The sequence below is a fragment of the Artemia sp. Qi Xiang Cuo genome, chromosome 4, assembly GCF_049724085.1.
Source record: "Artemia sp. Qi Xiang Cuo chromosome 4, ASM4972408v1, whole genome shotgun sequence".
Lineage (NCBI taxonomy): Eukaryota > Metazoa > Arthropoda > Branchiopoda > Anostraca > Artemiidae > Artemia > Artemia sp. Qi Xiang Cuo.
In genome coordinates this window covers 35,245,024-35,268,964 of record NC_142797.1, presented here as the reverse complement: position 1 = coordinate 35,268,964, position 23,941 = coordinate 35,245,024, and the positions used below count along the sequence as shown (strand labels likewise).

At 34.1% G+C, this 23,941-nt stretch overlaps 1 protein-coding gene across 1 annotated transcript in view; it reads right to left on the bottom strand.

The window, feature by feature from the left end:
- Positions 1-23,070, bottom strand: part of Wee1 (Wee1 kinase) — a 29,194-nt gene extending 6,124 nt beyond the window's left edge. Inside the window, exons 1-6 of the mRNA XM_089088258.1 lie at positions 22,336-23,070; positions 18,061-18,280; positions 16,228-16,355; positions 11,009-11,233; positions 3,594-3,736; positions 1,838-2,103 (exon numbers count right to left, since the gene is read on the bottom strand). Of these exons, the coding sequence (XP_088944384.1) occupies positions 1,838-2,103; positions 3,594-3,736; positions 11,009-11,233; positions 16,228-16,355; positions 18,061-18,280; positions 22,336-22,811 (1,458 nt within the window). The 5' untranslated portion in view covers positions 22,812-23,070. The remainder of the gene's footprint in view (positions 1-1,837; positions 2,104-3,593; positions 3,737-11,008; positions 11,234-16,227; positions 16,356-18,060; positions 18,281-22,335) is intronic.
- Between the last annotated feature and the right edge of the window lie 871 nt (positions 23,071-23,941).

Below are 23,941 nucleotides of genomic sequence, written 5' to 3'. Positions count from 1 at the left end.
TAAAGTACACTAAACAGAATCATAGGACATCAAGTCGTCCAACATCAAAACACGTGCCCTCCGCTAAGCCAGTTTTGAGCAACTACAGCTTTAAGTTACGAGATTGCACAAAAAATGCTAGCAGGCATTATGATTTAACAATAATAAAGAAAACATCTAGGGATTTTGCAGAGTGCTATTGGAAACAGCAGGAGCAATCCCCAAATCCAGCAAGATTTTTAATCTCTACAGAAAGTGTTTAGGTTTCGAATGGCCGAGGCGCATAATATTAAAATGTCTTAGGGGCCCCTTCACTATTAAAAAATGAGTTTTACGCAGAAGGACCCTTCTCTTTTTCAATTTATAACAAACTTTGTTTTCTCTAATGCCACACCCTCTAACCCATTTGAGTGTGTGAGGGGTCGGGAAGGATTCACGTAAACTTAGCTAGGCTTCATCTCTAGATAAGATCATTTTCGGCTAATTATATCTTGTTTCCTATTTTAATGAGCAGTTCTGAATGGTCCAAAATGGCGTTATCTAAACATTGATATCAAGCTACACACACGTGAGAATGGGGCTTTGGTGAAAATGCAGTCAGGTATTCTAACAAAAATTCAAAGATTTGAGTTTTTATTCTTGTTTAGATCGCGTTTTTCATAGAAGCTTGTATAAATCTAACCCGGTAGCTGATAGAACTGGCATTATGCAGAGCAGACTAGACTTTTCGTCGTAGTTTAATGGTCTCTATGTGTCTAGTTTTCAATTACGTTTCCAAGACGACGACTCAGTTATTTCCGAGTTTACTTGACGTTGAAGCTGTTTTTTAGGCAAGACAAATGGTAACATCAGCTTGATAGTTCTATTAGTCTTAGTAAGTAAATAACCAGCAGCTGTATGGATGGATAGTTATCATGGTGTCCAGCTTTAGCAAGATGATTACCTTTACAGCAGAGACAAGTTGTATCAACACAACATTCTTCCACAAGATGCAGAACGACACAAAACAAAATGCTTTGTCAGCAAATACTACTAGTATCCTCCAGAGGGTTTTAAGATAATATCTTATGGCCAAGGCCATATCCAGGGGGGGCTATCGGGTTTGGGCCCCCCCCGCTCCATAATTTTTTTTTGGTCCAACTCGTAAAGATAGAACATAAATATATATAAACCAATTTTTTATGCGTTTTTTTTATTCTATACCCCCTCCAAGCAAAATCCTGGATGCGCCCTTGCTTATAGCATCTAGAATGCACAAGCTCTACAGGCAGAGTTGACAGTCATCCAGAAAACAGAAGCTAGCAACAAAAAGAAAACGTTGGTGCCCCACAAACTGATTTTATAGACAGAGTTTCAAGTTCGTTATTTCCATATTGTTTTGTAGCCGCGCTAATGAGGAGTGTTAGCGATTCAAATGATTCATGTTTACCCCAAATACAAATTATGACCTTGTATTACAATCGACTCAATTATCTAGCCATGGGCCTATTGGTTCTCCGCAAATAGTTTTTTTTAGAGCATACTACATTTACCTTAAGAAAAACATTGCAACGACAACACTACTCTTGTTTTTACAATCTAGTCTTTTTTTTTCTTATTATAGGTACGTATTTCCACACTAGCTTCAAGTAGCCATCTTCAATGGCAATTCGAAAAAAAAAACAGACAGCATGAATGAAATTGCCAAATACAAATGGAAACAAAACAAATTAAACCGAAAAAACATTTTTGCTAAATCTGAAAACCGACTTTCTCATAACATTCATTTTACATTAAGCTTTTGTCTTAGAAAAAGGTTCTGGATATATCACGTGTTTTAAAAAATAACCTAAGATGTAAAATATGTTGGTTTTCTTACCAGTAGAAGTTTATGAAATTCCAGAGATAATGTTGGCAGCTGAGGTAAGTATCCTTCATGGCGAATCTTCTGCCAAAAGTCACCATTTTTCGGGAGGGGATATCCTCCAGCTAGTTCGTAGATAGTCAAACCAAGAGAGAATATGTCTCCTTTGGCCAGCCGACTATAGTCATCTTGAAGTATCTCCAATGGCAAATAACGACAATCACCCTCTTCAAAGTCTTCTACTTGAGGGTCACTAATAGAGGTCACATGGCCAAGATCACCTACAATTTTTTTTTAGTAATTATGTTAAACAAATAAAGTAATGATTGTCTTGTTCAAATTCAGGGTTTGGTACGGTCTACTAAGCCTACGCTAAAAAAATTAGCTATTTTAATATTTTATTTTTAAATGATCGTTTTCAAAATCAAACGGGACATCAAGCTTCTTTTTAATCGTTAAGCCAGAGATTCCTTTAATAGATCTTTATCTACTGTTCACATTTTGTCAAGAGACAATTTACTCCACAATACTTTTTGACCCATACCTCCCTCCCTCCCTGGAATGCCCAGATTGCTATTTTATTCTCCTATATTTTTGCATAATTCATTTGTTTTGGGGTGTTGACAAACTTGGGCCGCCATCAAAATGCGTCCCGTCCCAAGATTCAATATGCGTGCGCGTTGAGGAACTCCACACCCAATTGAGACAAATCAAGATTCTTTAAATTAAATCCTGAGCATTTTTTTTTTCTTCTGATAAAAGCATAAAACTTGTCTCATCTTCTTTTTACCTTTGGTTTTTTCATATGTGCATATCTGATTTCGTTTCCTTTATTTCATGTTGTTTATACTCTACTATCCTTTCACCAGAAGTTAGAAAAACTTTCTATTTCAGTAGAACATAAAGAAAACGGACTTGTTTTGCATAAAAATCCAGACATAAAATTCAGATTGCTTGTATTGGATGTATTTGATTGATTTACGACTTAAAGAGAGGTAAACAAAAAGTAGAAGGTCCCACAACCTCAACTAGTCTACTCTACATAAGATTTGCAGGCTACAAATTCAGAATTTCATCAATGGTTGTTAAACACGATTAAGAAAGAAAAACAACATCTTAAGGTAACTAACGCGCATAGAATAAATTGATTTCCAAGCAAATATGCGGGACCCTTTAGATACAATTTACAAACTGAAGTCTTAAGTTTCATTGAAATGGCACTGAGTACAAACAGAAATTGGTGATGCAGTTACAGTGATGCCTCTGCAATGTAGCATTGCAAACATCACTTGCCCAGTCAAAAATATAGAAACACATCCACTAACCAACGCAAATAAAGTGATCTCTATTATAATTTTCGACCACTCACATTGATTTGGGTATGACAGGGGAATAAATGTAAATGAATTGATAAAATAAGAAATGGAACATTTTACCAATTGTTGTGGGTCACACAATCAATTAAAAAAAAGAATAAGCCTTTACCATTTTATTTTCTATTTTATTACAGTTGCTTGTACACCTGATGCGTAACCAGAAAGGCCACTTTAGGGCTTACTTAAAACACTGAACTTGCTCCTTAACTAAAAATCCTTGAACTGATCATACCATTTTTATATTTCATGGTTAAATTTTGAAACCGCCCTCCTTAATACGACTTCCGTTTAAACAGCTAACTGAAATAAATAGTCCAGATTCGCTGTGATATTCGAAAAAACCAAAGGAAGCGTAAACAAGGAATGTAAGAAATAAAAAAAGGCCAAAAGTTTACCTATTTTATAGGTGACATCATCACGGTCAGGATTCTCATCATCTTCGAACCCGTCGTCAGCTGAGTCATACCGAGTTTCCCGTGAAATGAAAATGTTGCCCGGTTTTATATCCAAATGAGCAAGATGCATTGAATGAATATACCTGAAAGATCAATTAAATACAATTAGGGCGATTGGAGTTCCTACGAGTTCAAAACATATACTTACATGCAACTGTTGAGGGACTTGATGCGAACGCCTCAATGGACATCCAAGACTCTGTACAATTAGCTCCGATCCGTCACGGTCTTGTGCAACCTCTTTGTCAAACGAGAGGCAGAAGAGAATCCCATCTTCTGCGAAACTTTTGAAATTCGCCAATGGGCTTCAATTGACCACCTAGTCGCCAATCTGGCAAAGGAATAGCAGAAGTCCTTGCTTGACGAGGCGGTCCAGGGGGCTCTACGTTACAGCAGCGAAGTCGTATATCAACATTTGAGATTCTGTTAAGCGCATCGTATCCTTAGGATTTTTTGTGGACAGTGATGGTCAAGGACTCCCATATCATGGAGATGGGATATTTTCAAAAATCAAGTGTCATCTACATAGAAATGAACAGAGCTAACGGCAACTTTGTAGACACTTTTTGTCTTCATGCTGATCAATAGCGGTGGAGTTATGATATTCGCAAACGTGTATACTACAGATATGCAGCTTGAAGTAAAAGGCAAAAAAGCCAAGTCTCTTATTTCTTATTCTCGCTAAAAAATGAAATTTACAATCGCAATGTGATTTTCGCACATCTAGGAAATTGCAGATGCTAAAGCCAAACATAGACTACTAAACACAGTAATATTGTTCCCTTTGAAAACATGCGAAAATTGAAAATGAAAGTTTCGCTTCAGCTGCAAGAATTTCCTGTGGAAACTGTACATTCTTTTCCGAAAATTTCATGGACACTTGATGTTAAACCCAAGAAGCGTCCACCGTGGTACAATGTTGCTGGAAATACGCATAGTCTCGTCTTCATCTGTCAAGAAAATTGTCAAAATAGTATGCACAGTAGTTTCCGCAGGTTTTTAGCCTCCCAGAACAACAAATCTGACTACATGCGATTTTTATTTGTTAGGTCACATAAGGGTAAAGTTCAAAGTAATAGCTCACACAAGATTGAATAATTGAAAATGAACATTCGCAATGATTGCGGAAATCATTCAAATGAACTAGCAAAAATTTTCGAAAACTTGTTGAAACGCGGTAATTTGTGTTTCAAAGTTCTGGACTATTGAATGTTTAGGATGTTGTTATTAATAGTGTACTGCATTTACCACTTTAAATAAAAATTAAAATGTATTAGTAATTTACTTTTCTGCAAGTATTTTTAGCCTAAGTGAAGCGAGGGCCATCAAAAGCTCGCGAAGATTCTAAAAAAAAAATTATCTGGTGCATTTGATATATGTAAACGTCCCATTAAATTCCCATTCTATTTGTAACATATATTTTAGTTAACACCGAAAAAGACCTGATCTGATTGGGCCATTCGCGAAGGCCAATGCCCCAAGCTTCCACCTGAGCGAAGGGAGGGTGGGCATCAAAAAACCTACGAAGCAGGCTCTTTTGTTTAATACACATACAAACACATATATATATATATATATATATATATATATATATATATATATATATATATATATATATATATATATATATATATATATTTATATATATATATATATATATATATATATATATATATATATATATATATATATATATATATATATATATATATATATATATATATATATATATATATATATATATAGACCCCGGCGCCGCGCCGATGAGGGAAGACCGGCGGCGGCGGGGCAAAAAACAGCACGCCGCGCCGCCGGTAAGACGCCGGCGGGATCAATGTTGACCACAATCATTAATGTTTTCATCATTCTTTCTCAAATTAGATCTTAAATCTGCAAAAGTTTCGAGCCTATTCATGATTTCAAAAATTCACAAGTCGCTGGTCTTCTTCGTTATTCATCAAGAGAAGTAGAAATCTGGTAGAAACGAAAGGGTTTGGCTTTTCAGAACCCTTGCATAATACGAGTAGTTGAAGTATCTATTAGCTATGTATTCTTGACATAACTAATTATCAAAATTAGTAGTTTTTTTCATCGAGCATAACTGCATATAAAACTTCAAATACCGTATCACAAAATTCGTCAGTTATCTGGGTAAAAACTTTGAATGTAACTTTGAATTTAGAAGCTTAATTTTTTAATAATGCCCTTTGCCTATATATTTCTTTTCAACTTTAAAAAATTTTAAAGGGGCAACTTTGATATTGATTTTTTTTTTTTTTTTTTTTGGTCATTTTGTGTACCAATAACCCTTCTTTTATTAAAAAATGGTTTTTAATAACAATTTTAAAAAAATGTATTTTAAAGTTTTTTTTTTGGCTTCTTTATATAATATACGTTATGTAGTCTAAGGCTCAACTGCTGCTTTTTATCGCTTTTGGCTGCTCTTTTGGATATTATTCATTTTTTCTTTTGGAGATTCATTCCAAATTATAAACTGATAAATACCTAATATCAGTCAAATTCTAAACTGTATCTAAAAGGAGTAAATTTTTCAAATTGAAAAATACATGATGAACACTTCACACGAGAACACTTCAATTACAATGACACAAAAAACACTTAATAGTTTATTGGCTATGAAGAAAAATGAAGTGCCAGCTATTTTCTTAGGTAAAAAATGAAAAGCTCATCCGTTTTAAGTGTAATCAAATGAAATAATATGCAGAGTGAAGTAGCTCCAGGAAGATGTTGAAATGTTCATCCTAGTTCGTCACTTTTAATCCAAGCAAAATGTTAGGACGCTTAGTATCAGTTATTGAGTTTAAGCTTTAATTTCCAAATGCTCACAAGAATTACCAAATTTAAGAAAGGCGCAACAATAAGTCACCTGTGGTCAAAATACTTAGACTCCTCTTTGATCCCAGGCTTTGAGAACCAGGCTCAAAGCTTCTGCTATGGTCATTTCCATGGAAATCTCCAAAGATTTTCTTTTTAAAATAGCTTTCAAGCGTAGTTAGGGGTATTTAGACTTTTTTGCTTTTCTTCAAAGCTTTGAAAAAAGTGTTATAATATTCCAAATGTTACATTTGAGCATATTTTGGGTAATCATTTGTGGGGTGATCGAATTTTTTAAACCACTGTAGATACGTAAGAACGTTGCAACATATAGTACCATGAGGTCATAAGACTGTCAGAGACTCCTCTTTGAACTTCCCAAATAGTAAGCTTTTATGATAACCTGACCCTTCAGTGCAACTTGGGCACTTGATCAAGGACGCCCGTATCACTAGTGCGCAAGGTTTGGCGCGAATGCCGTTATTCTTATTAACTCAGGAAGATGTGTCAGTGTGCATCTACCTGATACTTATGAATGAATGTTTTGAAATTAACCACGTTTCATAAATAGGGAAAAAAACGGATTGGACACATATTTCCTTTTCCCTTTTGAAGATAAAATCATGCAAGTTCTGTATCAAGTATAACTCACGAAAATCTTGTTAATTTTGTAATCTTTTCAGCTTTTTGGAATCCCTGCTTTCAATAAAAAAAAAATCAAGGTAATATCATTTTAATTTAATAACTCCCTATTCCCCCCCCCCTTCTGGATACTATCTTGATAGGATACCGTCTCTGCTTTAAATACAAAAAATAATTAACTTATTGGCACCTCTGCTTAAAAAAAAAAAAAAATCAAAGGTATTATCATTTAAATATAATAGCTCTATACCCCCCCCCCCTCTGGATACCACCTTGATAGGATGCCGTCTCTGCTTTAAATTAAAACAAAATGAACTTTTTGGGATCCCTGCTTTCAATAAATAAAATTTCGAGCTATTATCATTTAAATATTATACCTACCAAAAACCCCCCCTCTGGATACCACCTTGATAGGATACCGTCTCAGCTTTCATTAGAAAAATAATTTACTGAATAATTAACAACCCCCCCCCCCCCGAAATGTTTATCTGACTCGTAAGTTTCACCCCCCCCCCCCCGAAATGTTTATCTGACTCGTAAAAACGTAACAGAAATGGATACAAATTTTCTATGCGTTTTTTTAGTTTTTTTTTGTGTAAAACCCTCCTCGACGTTTTTTTTTAATATAGCTCCCTCCGAAAAAACAAATCCTGGGTACGGCCTTGCTATTTTCTTAAAGTTCATTACCGTGAACCAAGCCCGTATTCAGGGGAAGGGTTAGGGGGTTTGAACCCCCTCTGAAATGTTTTTCCGACTCGCAAAAAAGTAGCAAAAATCTATGTAAGTACATTTTTTATTCATTTTTCGAGTCTTTTTCGTAGCCCCCCCTTCCAACCAAAATTGCCCCTCCCCCAAACAAAAAAATGGTTCAAACAAACACGCAAAATAACGTTAAACAGCTTAGTGTTCCTTGAAAAAAAAATTGAGGGTATGAGTAAAGGGGTACAAAGACAACAACAAAATGTCGAAATTATTTAGATATACCTCAAATTATTGGAAAACTGAGTGATAGATTCGCCATGGCATTCCATAAGATCCAAAGAATCAAATTAAAAGGGAGCACACACAAAAGCCAAATAAGGCCAGTAGCCTATGAGAAATCGCAAAATACCCAAGACAATGAACATGTCCTAAGGGGGGGGCCCTGGGTCTATCAAAATATTTCAATGATTTCCCAAGGAATTTGATATCATTTTCTTCTGTCTCCACTTTAAATAAAAAAAATAATTATTTTTTTGGCATCCCTGCTTTCAATAAAAAATGATGTATTATCATTTAAAAATGATAGCCCCCTATCCCCCTCCCATATAGGCAATAATTTACAATTTATTTAGGAATCATATTTTTGTGGTAACTTCCGGTTCAATCTTTAATTCCCCAACCTTGTACATCGCTTAGTCTATATCTAAATTTTGTCTCAACCGACGGCTGTTTTTTAATTTTTTTTTTTGGGGGGGGGGGGAAAAAATGTTCCTGAAAGAAGATTATATTTTCTATCGGGCGTTCAATAATTGAGCATTAAACATTAAGAAAATCTTACCTAAAAACAGCAAAAAAAACAAAACAACTGCAAATTTACAATTCAGCTGTATAAACAATATGTCGGCTGCCAATTTCAAAATCCAACAAAAGGCTGAAGCTGTATAGTAGTGAATTCGTTCTATAATTCTATTAAACTTGAAAAAAAAATTCTTGTCTAAGAATGATGTAAGAAATAGCGCTTGGGAAACTGCATTCGAAATGATTTAAACTCATTTCATAAAGACGATATTTTTTTTTGTCAACATATGAAGAACTGTTTATTCTGCAGTATTTGCAATAGCATATTGCATCTGTTTGGTTTTTATTCAAAGTAACAAAGAGAGGAAAATTAATGAACAATACAGCAGTGAAGAATTATGGCATACAAAATAATATTTGGCAGGGAAAGTCACTGGTGATAAATCACTAGGGGTGGCACCGTGATTGCGTGATTTTCGGGGATTCGGGGAACAAAATTTTTTTTTGGGGTGACGCATAGATTTTTGGGGAAATACCCGAAAATTCGGGGATGGTGCAAGCCCTGCTTGATTTCTAATCAGGAAAATCGAAATACTAAACCCCACGAGAAGTAAAAGCTCCAACTTTGTGGTTGACGCAATAAAGAATTGCCGTAAAAATTATTTAAAGTCGCCCGAACGCCGCCACCACTGTCAGTGGCGGCGCGCCGGCGACAGTTACGACACTTCGGCGGCGTTTGACCAGACCTCTCGTTAGCGGCGTTCGGTCGATCTGCCAGTGCGGCACTGGGGTCTAATATATATATATATATATATATATATATATATATATATATATATATATATATATATATATTGTTACTCCTTATTCTTGATCCTGCTCTTTTGTTCCAATTTTAAGAAAATAGCAAGGAAGATGAGAGTCGAATAAAATCATTCAATAATAAACATACAATATTTAATTAACACTGGGGACAGAAACAAAGGAAAAACTGTTACAAAGTTATCATCCATAAAATCTTCAACACAAACGCTTAACCCTCCAATCCATGCAATTTAACACTTAAAAATGACCATTCAAAACAAAGTAATTACTGAATGCATAATCATTGATGCTGAGAAAAAAGGAGACAATCGATCAAAACAAAAAGAAAAAAAATCAAAATCAGATTAAGGTCAGCAATTAGGTGTAATTTTAAGGATGAAGGATTGCTTGAAAACAAAGTTTAAAAAAAAACAATCCATTTTAAACCTGTCATGTTAACGTTCTACCCATTGTGCAAGCAAGATAAATCCAATAGGTAAATTACCTTAATTGCTATTTAAAATTAAAAGCACTATCAATAGTATCAACACACGATTATGGATTGATCTATTTTAGAAGGTGCAGCTCTAGAAGGTTTCCAAATGTTCCCACAAAATAAAAACCTTATTCTTGTAGAACAAGAAACCCTGAAGTTCAAATTTGCATCAATCACGATGTATGTACACACAAGGATGACGCAGAGTGCGCTTAAAAAGCCTATTGTTAAGAATCCCTTATCACTTTGTGTTGAAATAGCAGAAAACAAAACATTTCGCACCCTTATTAGTACTAAAGACTTCGATATTATCCACCTTTACTAATTAGGAGCATATATGAAACTGAACTTTTTGTATGAAGGTAGGCGAGTACACAACAATTAATTTGGGGAGACATTTCAAGAAACACAAAAAAAATTAATTACTTGTAAAGTAAAAAAAAATATAGAAAAAATCTTGAGTTTTCGGGGGAGAGGGGGGGGGCAAGTACTTGAATATACCAGTTTTTGTTTATGCCAGTCTTTGTTTATGCCAGGATGTAAGTAAATTATTAAATTCATAAATAAAATCAATGAATTATTAATGATTACTGATGATAATTGTTTTCTGGAATGCAAAAAAATTATGAAGCCCAGCAAAAGAAAGTTGAGAAAAAAGATCTAAAAAAACACAAAGATTTCAAAGAAACAGAGTTATTGCTGGGGGGAATGGGGGACTCGGGCCTTCTCTCCCTGCATACATACCTGAATGACGATAGTAACATATAATTAATAATCTTTGATGATAATTGTGTTCTGGACCAAATAAAATTTTAGAAATTCAATATTAGAGTTTCTCAGTAAAGTCTAAAAAAGTCTCAAACAGATCAAGCAAAAGAATAACTCAAGTTTCAAAGAATCAACAGTAACATTCAAAAATTGAGAGCTAGCACACCCCTCCTCGACCACTCTTGAAGCATATGAAGAGGCAAAGCTAACAGTAAACAAAAAAAAAGTTTTTCCCAAGTCAGGAAAATCATCAAACGCGTTCAAGCTGAGGCTGAACCTTACCTAGCAGTGTAACTTAGCGAATACATACCTTAGCCCTTCTGCAACTTGAAACATGATGTTCTTCAATTCCGCTTCTGTTAAAACTTTGCCAGACTTGAACCTGTCTTCCATTTCATCAGCAAGACTCCCGCCATTACAATATTCGTTTTGAATAATCATATGATTATCTTCAGCCCAGGCTGAATAATATCTTACAACATGTGGATGCTTGCCCAAAATGGCATGAGCCTGAACTTCACGAATTGCCATTTTCCTAAAAAAGGTATTAATCAGACAAAAAGATACAGGGTAAGAAATATGATTTCAAAGTTAATAGAAGAGGTATTTTTCTTTGGCAGAGGAGACTCATTCGATTCGAAACTGAAAGTTTTAGTGCCTTTTGTAAGGGTTGAAAGTGATTGGAGGGCATCATACTCCCTCCTGTGCCCTTCTTTGCTGCCCACTCCCTATCTCCCCCTTACATCCAATCACAATTTTGAGCTCATTTTGTTCAGATTAAAGTTTCAATAAAGTCAAGGTTCAATAAATATACCCCCGGGGATTACATGACATCTACTTCGAAACTTTCAGCGAATGTTCTCAGGTCCAAAGAGGATCCTGCGTTTTGTTGGGGAGAGTTAGGGTTTTAAGGGGTTTGGAAAGTGTAAAAAAAAAATTTTCCGATCAATTTGAAACTTACAGCAGCGAGCCGTATCCAGGATTCTTTTCGGGGGGGGGGGGGGTGTACAAAGGATTTTTTCGGGGGATGGGGTTTTACAAAGAAGAACTTTTTAAAAGCGCATTAAAAATTTATTTATATTAATTTTTGTTCCGTTTTTATGAGTTGTAAAAACATTTCGGGGGATTCAAACTCCCTAGCCCCCCCCCCCTGGACCCCTGGATACGGCCTTATTACAGCATTGTCTTTAGGTCAACAGCAATTTAAAGTACGAAAAAAAATATTTCGGCCTTAAAAGGTCAAATTTTTTTTTCCTTGACTTGAAACTTATCTCCTTGAATATTTTGGCTAAAGAGACAAATGCAGACGAAAAAAAAAATAAACAACTCCCTCACAAAGGAGCGCATAAATTTTTTGTTATGAACAGCTTGAAACTTCAAACCGAAGTCTCAAACCAAAAATTTTCATTTTTTCCCATATCTTCATCACAATTCCTTGAAAATAAAAGTAAGTACACCGAACATATTTTGTGATATTTTGTATTCAAATTTTGTTAATAAATGAAAATTATGTCAAAACCTGGCCTGAAAATTTTTCGGAGTCCCGAGTACAAGAAAGGTCAGAACCGCCACTCTCCTTCCTATAACCCCAAGTAAATTGCAAGCCTTTTAGAGACAAAACAATTTTGGGCCCATTTTCAGAGCCACGAGTTGATACAAAAAATTAACCAATTTTTGTTGACCAATTTTCAGGCGAAACGATATTGTTTTGTATTTTTTCTGTGAATACAGGTCCCTCGATCTAAGAAATTACGGATATGGCTTTGAGATTATGCGAAAATAAATAATTTCCTCCTTTTTCGGCGAAACATCATGTAGAACACAAAAAAGTTTTGGCACTCTTATCCCTTTATGCAAATATGATAATTGGATTCCCTTCCGCTCTTCAAACACTCCCTAAAATTTTCAACTCGATTTTCCCAATCGTTCCCGAGATATTACAGCTATGCTATTTTGATAGCCTGGGCGCATACAGAACTACTGTCTGTTGACTTGTCTCAATGTTTTCATCGTGAATACATTCAAAGTTATATTGGGGCTAATAGTACAAAAACTTTTGGGTGGATGGGAGACGCAAATTCGTTGGCGGCTTCTTCCCCTCTCTCTAAATACAAAATTAAAAAATTAGAGGTGCACTTTGTCCCCCAACAATCTCCTGAAAGTTAATTCGATCCACCAAGCTTTTCCTCAATTATTGCAGGTACCCTAATTTCATAACCCAGGGTAAACATAATATTTTTCGGTTTACATTGCTACTTCCCAGGGAATGGGTTCTAGATCCACAGGGACTTTATAGTACCAACAAATTCAAACTGATTGGGGACTAGAATTTTTAACCCTTCCTCTACTCCAAGTCAAGATTAGAGGTCTGCTTGCCCCCCCCGCCTCCAACACTCCAAGTAAGTTTTAACTGGATTCCCAAAGCCATTCCAAAGATCTCGCAAATACATTTTGTAAGTAGCAACAGATCCTAGCATGTACGCTGCTATATTGATCCGTTTATTTCGCTATCCTTACTTGACTTAACAAACCATGCTTTGGATCTCCAAAGACCAAACTCTCCAAAAGGAGGAAATTAAGAACCTATTAAAATTAACAAAAATAAGCATGAAAATTGGTTAAGATTAGCACACAGTTGACATAAAACTGACATTTCCTGAATGAAGACTTATTTCAGAGTAAAATGCAAATAAGACAAATTTGCATTTGAAACGAGAAACGCAGATTTCATCTAAATTCGTAGCTGTTTCTTGTTTGAGAGCTATTAGAATGAGGATTTTTCTGATCCCCAAAGTAAATACAAGGATGTTGACCATTCAGGCAGTACAATTAAAATTAGGTGGGTTGTCAAAAGTAAAACTGGCCAATTCACATGTTAATGCCAATAGATACAGTCAAGTTTGCCCATAGGTAGATGGGTTAGAAGCTTTGAACTATAATGCACTCCGAGACACAATAAAGCTATGTATAAATCCATTTTGTTGCACTAATGCAATACCGGCAAATATTCCGGTCTGTGTAATAATAGATGCAGACAATTCTGACCCTTATGGGGAAGGGCACGAAATTAAAAAGGCCCGTTTTAGGCAATTATTTTCACTTTTTATAAGGAGAAGTTCCTTCAATTAGATTTCAAAGTGGGAGAGAAGGGGTGGGTTATTTCTTCACTCATGGGACTTCCGAGAATTCTAGACTTCTATTCTAGAATTCTAAACTTTTATTCTAATTCGTAATATACTAGTTTAAAAGGCCTTTCTTCCTAAACCTTGGCAACTGAAGTTTCCTATTTATTGACAAGGAGTGTCCTAAATCGCATTTAATTACCTTGTTATGCATTATTGGTGCAGTCCATACAACGATTTTGGTAATGTGACTGGGGATATTTAAGTCCCTGTGCACTTTAATTCCCCCATAATATATAGGTCCCCTATAATCCTACTTATTAATATCTTTTTATTCTAATACGAATTGTTCACCCCCCCCCCTCCCCTTTCAGCGTCTCATTTACAGGAATACGTTTTAATACTTTACTGTCTGACAGCGTCAGATATTATTATGTAACACAAGTACTCGCCCTTTTAACTTACAATAACATACATTCCTCTAAATAAAAACTTCTAAACGTCATCTTTATTCTTATTTACTTTTCTAATTATTCCATTTATTTAACTGCAGTCTTTCTAGATCTAAATATTCAGTTATAATATGTAACAGACTTGAAAATTTTGCTAGGAGGACCACATCGTCAGCCAAAAATAGCACAGATTCGTTCCATAAACCAAATTGAGGCTTGATTACCCCTTTTTGCTACAGATCAACAATGTCAAAAAATAGTCAATGTCACAAAATAGAAAACTGACATGGTAGAAAAATACCCCTGTTTTAAACCAATGGATATTTTAGAGGCTATATTCACAGTTTGATCCCATTGAGCATGAATATCTATTTCAGAAGACGCCTGTCTAATTGATCCAACACTTTAATAGCAAAGCGTTTTTTTTTCTGTGTTGTAGTGTATAACATGACACTGTGATGTGTTTTACAGAATACTGTGTTGTATTTGTATAGCCTTATTTGGTTTATAATAAAATGTACTATTATTTTTTCTACTGTGCACAGGATATCTTTTAAAGTACCTGATTTTGTTACTAAAAACACAAAAGAGTATTTGTTTTGTTTGGAAATCTGATTGAGAATAACAGAAAGTATATATCTACCAGCTTATGATTAAATTATTTGACAATACATTTAGATTAAAACAAACTGATATCTAGCAGGTTATGATAAAATTATATGACCATGGCTTATGATAAAATTATTTATTTACACAGCAAAGAAGTTAGCACAACCTGTGCCCTAGTTTTATGTCAAAGCATATAATAGTAAGAATCTGTTTTTTAATAGTTCTTTTTAACTTAAAAATCCTAAGAAAAAATAACATTCCAAAGCATACATTATTCCAATTTTTTGAAAGGGATCAGTACAGAGGGACTTTTCAGCCATTAGCCCACATCAGACCTCAAGCATTGGCATTTCCCCTATAATTTCCCGTTTTTTTTATATCATTCACCTATTTTTATAACTTTCCAAGTTGTGACCTCCCCCTCCTGAAACAAAATCTTATGTAGGTGCCTTGCTAAATAATAACTATAGATGATGCGTTTCGCTTATTCCACAGAAATATTTAAGATTAAATATCACAGTTAATCAAGATAATTACATAGAAAAATGATGCCATCATTAAACTTTATTTCCAAAACACAATCAAACCATTGCACAACACCCAGTGAAATGGGTGTCATCACCAAATATTGGTTATCTCCAATCAGTCTTGTTGATACACCAGCGTTGTCTTTTATGATCGGTATTTACCAAATATGTTTGAAATATCAGTATTTGGGGCATAAAAACATTACTTTTATTAATACTAGACCACTTAATTAGTATGCTACTATGTGAATACCCCAACAAAAATTCTAGTGGGACTCTCCCCCCAAGAAAATTGTTCGTGGCATCCATGGTGGTCATATACACGTTTCTTAACGAAAAAAGGAGACGCATCATTGCTTCTGCAGCAAAAGTGATTTTCCTTGTAGTGTAAGATGGGGGACTACAATTCTCCTAAATGGGGTTTCTGGCTATGGTGACACTGATGGTGCATTTTTCATTTGATCCAACACCATTTTGCGGGGTTTCAGCTATTTTTCAGATTTCCCACAATTTTGTTTTTGCAGTGAACTTTGTCATTAAGATTAATTGAAATAATAGTTACCAGTCCTGAATCAGCTTCAAATGGCTACTCTTCCTTACTTGACAGGTTTTTTTTCCATGTGCATTTTTAAATTTTTGGTTACTGTGGGTTAGGGTTCGTTTTCTACTAGGTTGCCCTTAAGGGGGCAATCATGATAATTAGTAAAGCTTTGTTTTATATATTGTAGAAAACACTATCTTTACCACAAATCCTTATCACCTATTAATTTCAGCATAGCCTACTAAAACTTAATCATAGGCAAGTTTACTATGACTTACTCATTCCCACTGCCAGCTACAGGCTTCAAACTTTTCTTTACTGCATAATCACATCCATCCAATCTATTACGGCAAATATATACAGTGCCAAAATCACCACTTCCAATTTTCCTTATTTCATGAAATTCCTGCAAAATATGACCAAGTATTAATACTTAACAATATCTGGGACTGTTATCCTAATATCACCTAATTATTGAATATAGTTTTGAATTATTGAATATATATATATATATATATATATATATATATATATATATATATATATATATATATATATATATATATATATATTAAGGTGCTGCCCTTTTCCAATCTTCCTTCTTGAGAAAAAAAAATCATGAAGAACAGCAGTACATAACTGACCAAAATTTCTAATCTGAAAAAAAAAAAAAATGCTGATTAGACCTAAAGAAAATAAATTTAATTGTGCTGCTGTATGTTGCAATGCAGTGTTGAAAAATTATTTTATTTATTGAATTACTTGTATTTATCATTAATTTAAGGGTATGGGAGAGGGGGTGGGTTGGGTATGAGGGGTTTGATGATTTTTGCTAGGGGAAGGGGTAGGATAGGTGTCTAACATAAATAAGTATATTAGACTACAACTTCATAGGAATATCCCCCTCCTACCCCCCCCCCGTCCTCTAAGCGGGCATGTTTTGGAAAGACCGTAATATATAAATCCAAATTATCATACATTACTATTTCTCAATACAAGACTTTAACATCTTAATTTTAGCAATCAATTTTTTGAATGTTTATTGAAGAGAGGATCCCCCTCCCCTTATTCTAATGGTAAAGATATTATAAATGGTGATTGGACAATGCCAATATTTCCCCCAATTTCGATTCTGATCCTGTTTCAACCTCAATCTTTTGATTCCAACTATGCCCCCCCCTTTTACAGCATCCCTAGCAATTGTGATAGTATAAGCTGTAAGTTCATTGAGGAGAGAGCTTTTTTTAACTAATAAGCAATAGAAGAAGCTGTGAAATGTAGTACAATCAAAGAAAATAGCTTGTTCAGTTCATGTAATATGCTGAACACTGAACACAAAATGTCAGTTGCAACTGAACTTTCTTGAGAGATAATAATAAAAAAGAACCACAAAAAACTAATATTGTCAAGTGATAGTAATGAGCTCCTTGTTATTCAACCGACCTGTATCAAAATAAGGCAAACAACAAACTAGTCAACAATTTTCTTTTTTTAACATTAAAACTTTTGCCTAGTTATGTTCTTAACAAGGATAACTATAATAAAAATAAAATTTGAATTTTTCTAAATGTACTTTTTCTTGTAATCTGACTTTATGAGTTTTTAATACATTTCTTTTATCAACAAAATGAAATTCCACCTTAAAGATTTTATTTATATTGCAATTATATTGCCTCTTCATATTGCAAAACTGAGTTAAAATATTGCTGATCAGCAATATTTTTCTTAATATGGCAATTGACTCCTATACTGTTGTTGTTCATGATATATCACACCACATTATGCTTTTGATGGAAATTCAAATTGGTCAAGGAAAAGGAACCCCATTTAAGAAAAGTAGAAGACCTTAAATGTGTACATGAAAACTAGCCTTCTACTTTCAATGTTTGTTTAACAAGCGTTTAGTACAAATTTCCTTTTATGTCATAGTTATTTTGATTATACCTAGATATATAAGAATTGACAACTTTACAGATAAGAATTTTAATTTTTATATACTTGTAAAATTAATTGGGTTAGAAAAAAAAATCAGTTACAAAACAACAACTTGGATTGCAAAAAGGCTAACCTGAATAAACATTGAATGGATGCAATTCAAAAGAAATGATTACCTTGTGATACCGTGATATATTAACCTCCTGCAAAGCAATCCTTTTAGGTGGTTTTTCATCATCACTCTCATCATCACACATCAGATCATTAACATCTGTCAGAAGAGTTTTGGATCTTGTTCTCTTTTTAGGGTTGTCTAAGTTTTTGGGAGTGAACTGGTTTACAGGGGGTGATGATAATCTTTCACTCTCAACTGGAGTTGCACCACCAGATCTGGACCTAAAAGATATTCAATTTATTTGATTAAGACTAACATATACTTTTGCACTTATGGAATCATCCTAAAGGAAGGAGGTACAAAAGTGAAGAAATATGGTAAATTTAGCCATCTAATATAACTAGAAAATATAAAATAAAAAATGTGTACTGAATTTGCTGTTCAGATTAAACTAGAAGCTTACACTTTTGAGCACAATAATACAATTTGAAAAGTACACATTTAAAATAAAAAATGGAAGGCTAGGGTTCTCAGAATAGACAAATCTAAAGCAGAACTGAACAGAAAACTAGAAATACAGTAAAATATAGCATAAATGAATATAGCCCTACATGCAGGGATAGCTATGCACAACCAACAAAATTTGATAATTATCTACAATAATTTAGCAGCAAATATGAATTAAGCACTAATACACATCTACATAACAAAAAATTTCATTTGATTCAGCAATCCCCCCTTCCTCCCAAAAAAATCAATTTGTTAATGTGTCACTGACACCCAGGTATGGAAAAAGTTCCAAAGCTGCCAATAGCAGAATCAGACAGAATTCCAAAAGCTGCAGACACTTTAGCAGCACAACTTATGTTTGACAGCATTTCTTTGAGCAAAAAGTATTTTAATATATAAAATTGTATTTTCAGACAAAATCTGCCAACAAATTTGAAAACTGAAAAGTAGCATTGCTACTTTACTACCTCACTTTTTGCATGGTGGCTGAAACCATATTTAAATTTCAGAACTAAGATAAAGTTTCACGGCATGATAGAAATTTCAAACAAGCATTTAATTTGAGAAGATGCATAAATGCAATATTAAAGGGATGAGCATGTTTAGTATATATCTAGCAGGAAACAGCCCCCCCCCCCTGCAAACAAAAAGGGAGAGAGTAATCTTTATTTTTAAGTACCAAATATAATGCACCTTGAATCTACAGTTGTGATTTTACACCCCCCCCCCCCTAAAAAAAAATCTGTATGCATATATATGCGCTCAAGAGAATATCTGTGCACAAAGGGCCCCTTCCATCATCCCTCAAATTGTCAAACATAAATACTTAAGACAAAAATTTGAAATGTTTCATTCTGTCAAATCCATTAAAAGCAGTAATCTATAGACCATGAACTTAATGTTGTTGTCTATTTTTCTAATCAGATTTCAAACTAAACTATTAACTGATACCAAGGGTGAGCATTCAACTTACCTATTTATCTAATGTCAGCTAGGACAAAAAAGGAAGAATTAATAAAAGTAAAAGGGAAAATGAATAGATTTTACAATTTTATCATAATGTATTGATGCTGATGACTGGCATGAACATGGCAACAAAATTGTTTTTCTAGGCTGTTACTCATAATCAATAACTAAATTGAGACAACTGAAAATTTAGCCAGCATTAGTGCTGCATTCCCACTTTCAAGGAAATGCTAAGGATACTTGAAAACATTCTAAAATACTTGCCAATATTATTCCTTAAAGCATACCCATAGACTTTAGCCACACCTACCCTAAAAGTCAAATACATGGTAAGTTTTTCAATTCACATATTACTGAGATAGCTAAGAAATAGACTTATGTTTAGAGCCAGTATTTCATTCTGGATCTAAATATAAAATTTGGTTCTGTTACAAATTCTTTTCATCAATTTACCAAGTTCTTTACACTTTCTCTTATAGAAATGATGTTTTGTTTACTGATTATTTGCTGTTCCATTAAATAGGAAATACTAAATATGCACTGAAGACCATAGATGTTCCAATTGAAAAATGCTTGAGACACAAAAAACATGAAGTGTAAAAAAAATTTTTGGTTTACATTTGGGGAGCTAAAAGGATTCAAAGTCTAGGCTGTTTCTACCACAACCATGTGGCCTACCTCTGAATCCCTCCAGCTCCATGAAAAACTTGATTAATAGAATCTAGGAGGATGTGTGATTTTTTCATCACAGATAATAATTTGCATCAGAAGAATTCATTATTTTTCTGCTTCATGCTGTATCAAAGCACCAGTAAACAAAATGGCATTTTTATAAAACAAAACAAGGAAATTAAAAAAAAATTGTAACTTAATCAAAAGATTCTGCAAAAGAAACAAATTTTAGACTAAGATTCAGGGTGAATTCTAAATAGAAAAGTAATTCTAGGCTATTTATTAGCTATCTCAATAATCTTTGAATTAAAAAAAATTACCAAATATATGCCACAACAATTGTGTAGGCCTATTTGTTACCATGAATGTCTAAAATCTGGTTGATGTTGACATTCATGGGTGAATGTCAAAAATTCCTTTTTTCTGCTTAGATTAAATTAGCTTTGGCTTTGTAAGTCAGCTTTTCAGTTGTATGCAAGCTATGATGACAAAAGCTAAAGTTAGGTTAGATTATGTTAGTTTTAGTTTAGGTAAAATCTGGTTATAAATATCAGATATGGGTTAAAAACCTAAACTAAGCTAACCAAGCATGTCATCATCAAACTTTTCATTAAACTGAAAAAGTTGAATGGCAATGCTGACTAAATCCAAGGAGAAAAAGAGATATTTGGACATCCACCAGTGAATGCTGACATTCACAAATTTCAAACATTTATGATAACATATGCACAACAAATTTCCTTTACATGACTATTTTTTTAAATTGATTTAAACAGCAAATGAGTAAAACAAAAGCAGGTTCAGCATCTGAAAATTTAATTGAGTAAGTATAATTTGGGGTATACAGCCTGTTTGACCAATAGGAGAGAGGGGTATTGGAGGGTAAAGTTTAATAGTAGCCTCCACCTGTTGAGCCTGGGGAGTAGCCAGCTCTCCAGTAAGGAGACAAAAGGGACACCTTTTTGCTAATTCTAGACTTATTTTCATGGTTTCGTTCACATTTTGGCAATTCAGCCCCAACCCCCTCTCCTAGTAGTCTCATATATATCCCAAGGCTAAATAAAATCTAACATAAATGATGAAATTCTGACTTTATGATCTGTATTTCTACATTTCAATGCCCTTTTATTAATCAAAATTTTATGATAATATGGTCTCATTCAGTGGCAGATCCAGGATTTTTAGGGGGGAGGGTGCAAAATAGGTTGATCCAATAAACTTGTGGTAGGAGCATTTAATAATGTAAACTTTGCATTAATGAAGTAAATTACACTAGTTTAGATTATTTTAGAAGGGCATGCCCCCTTGCCTCTCCCCTGGATCTGCCACTGGTCTCATTTGATTTATCCAAACACAGCTATTAGATTTGAAAATTGATGCTATTTGCAATTTTAAGGGTTTAGATCCCTTCTGCTTAAGCATAAGCTCAGCTGTCCCTCTGCCTAAAACTTGGTTTCCAACAAAACAATATAGAACACAATAATGTGGATTATAAATCCACAAAATGTTTGACTGATCCATTAAAAACACATTCTTGAATTATTTTAAATAGGCCTATTCATTGCAAATCATTGTTTTTCAAAGCTGATAGCTGTGTTTTAAGGTAAATTAAGTGAGTCCTGTAGCAACACAGTGGGTTTGACCTTTGCTTGATAATACTGGGCCCAGAAATCAATCCCCTATGTCACAACACACTGCCAGACTGATAGAAGGACCTTAGTAGTCAAGGAGTACCATTAATCCAATTAGCCTACTTACTTACTTCTAAATTAAGTGAATTTATATTTTCAAAAATTTATTTCAAAAGATGGATGAAAACTGACATAAAAAGTGTTTGTGTGATTAATTCAAACTTGCTGCATATTGTAAAGTAAAAACAACATCATTTTTTATGCAGGCTAGCCTAGTGCTATATGTGAGATGATTGTCAAAAATGCAAAAAAAAGGTAGAAAACAAGCATACAATTAGTAGGCTAGTGTAAAAATGTCTCCTTTTGTTCTAGCATGTCTCCTTCTATAGAGCTGCTATTCTATAGCTTTACTGTGCACTATCAGGAATAACATTAGACCTACACCAGCTGGACTAGTAAGCTAGCCTAACCTTGGCAACTTATGGGCTTGTCCCAAATATTAAAAAAAAAAAAAAAAAAAAATAGGCTAAAATAAAAATGGGCCTAGTCATGCTTACCTTAAACTTAGAGATCTTTGTCTGAAAAGAGGAGCTGGTGTTTCTGGACATTTCTTAAGGGATGCAACACAAGATAATTTCAGCAATGGATTCACTGGCTGTGTACATTTTTCGACTAATGTTTTAGGAGTATTTGGTTCTTCAGTCAGTCTCAAAGCTCTAACCCTCTTATAAGGTGGTGACATTGGGGGTAAGCCTACATTAGGCTGATAACTGTCAAATCCTCCACAAGGATACCTAGTCTTAGTTGGACTCAGAAGAAAAATTCTCTCCTTTTCTTTATCAATAGGGCTGCTAGTAACAACACCACTATCAGCAAATTCACTCATTTCTTCACTTGAATTCAATCCTTCCTCATAAGAAGATTGGTTCATATTTTCATCCTCAGTATCCATAAAATTCAATTTTCTACACAGACCCATGGGCTTAGGCACCATCTTAATTCTACCTTTAGTAGTGGTTTGTTCAAAGGACATGATCCAACTGATCACTAGATTTTTATACAGTCAAATAAACATTCAGAAATCTCCACACGGCACTCTGTTAAATATGGCGGTTTTACGTTGCTGCTGAGTTCAGTTGGCCACTCTAAAATATGAAAATCCTTAACATCCAATGAGAGGCGAGCAGTGAGAGATAAACACGCACTTTCAGTTTAATGCAACGCATTACTATTTCTCGACGTAGATATTGTAATTTTATTAGGGCAGATTCCTAGGTTGCATGTTTTTTAAGTAGCATCACTTTAAAATAGCGCTCTATATGGGAAGTTTCCAATGCAGCCTTAAGTCTAAATTTCCTTTTAGCACCGAGTGGATCTAAAAAAGGATAACTAAAAGAAGTTTTTTTTTATTTCTAGAGGAACAAAATGCATTTTCTTTTTGAAAAATTAAACAGAAACATCTATTCACTCGAAAAAAAATTTATTATTAGTTAATTTATAACATAACAAACAAAGATAGTTCAAAAAGAACATGGGCTAAAAACCCTATATGAAACATAGGTTAAAGTTGGTAGAAATGAACTGGTGAGTAATAGATTAGAGGGATCAGAAATTGATATACTATTAGTGATTTTCGCGTCAGTGCATATCAAATACAACCTAAAATATAAATAAATCTTATCAATGGTTCCAATTAAATAATACAAGTTTTTAATTAATCTAAAGCCTTTTAATCATTTTTACATCGAAAGGAAATGCTTTTGCCGACGTATTGTTTTTCAAATGCAAAGTGGATTTTAATTACTTGAGCCGATGTCAGTTTTTCTGCGATTTGATCTTGAAATAGTGCGTCAGAATAACATTTCTGAAAGAGTCAAAGAGTAATCTTGTGTCGGATATCAGACAAATCTTCATGAAATACATTATTCCTGGTCGAATAATAGACATTTTGTTAAAAGAAAAAGAAACGGAATAAGGCATATTGTTGGGGTTGTTGTTGGGGTACCATTATTGATTTTGTATGATACATAACTTAATATTACACGGCTCTAAAAATGTAAAACGTCAGTTTTCCGTATTATTTGGCATCGCTATGCTCACTTGAAGTTAATTAAAAGGCGTCGGCTGACCGTCTCAAAGACAAAGAAAAGTTTATTATTAACA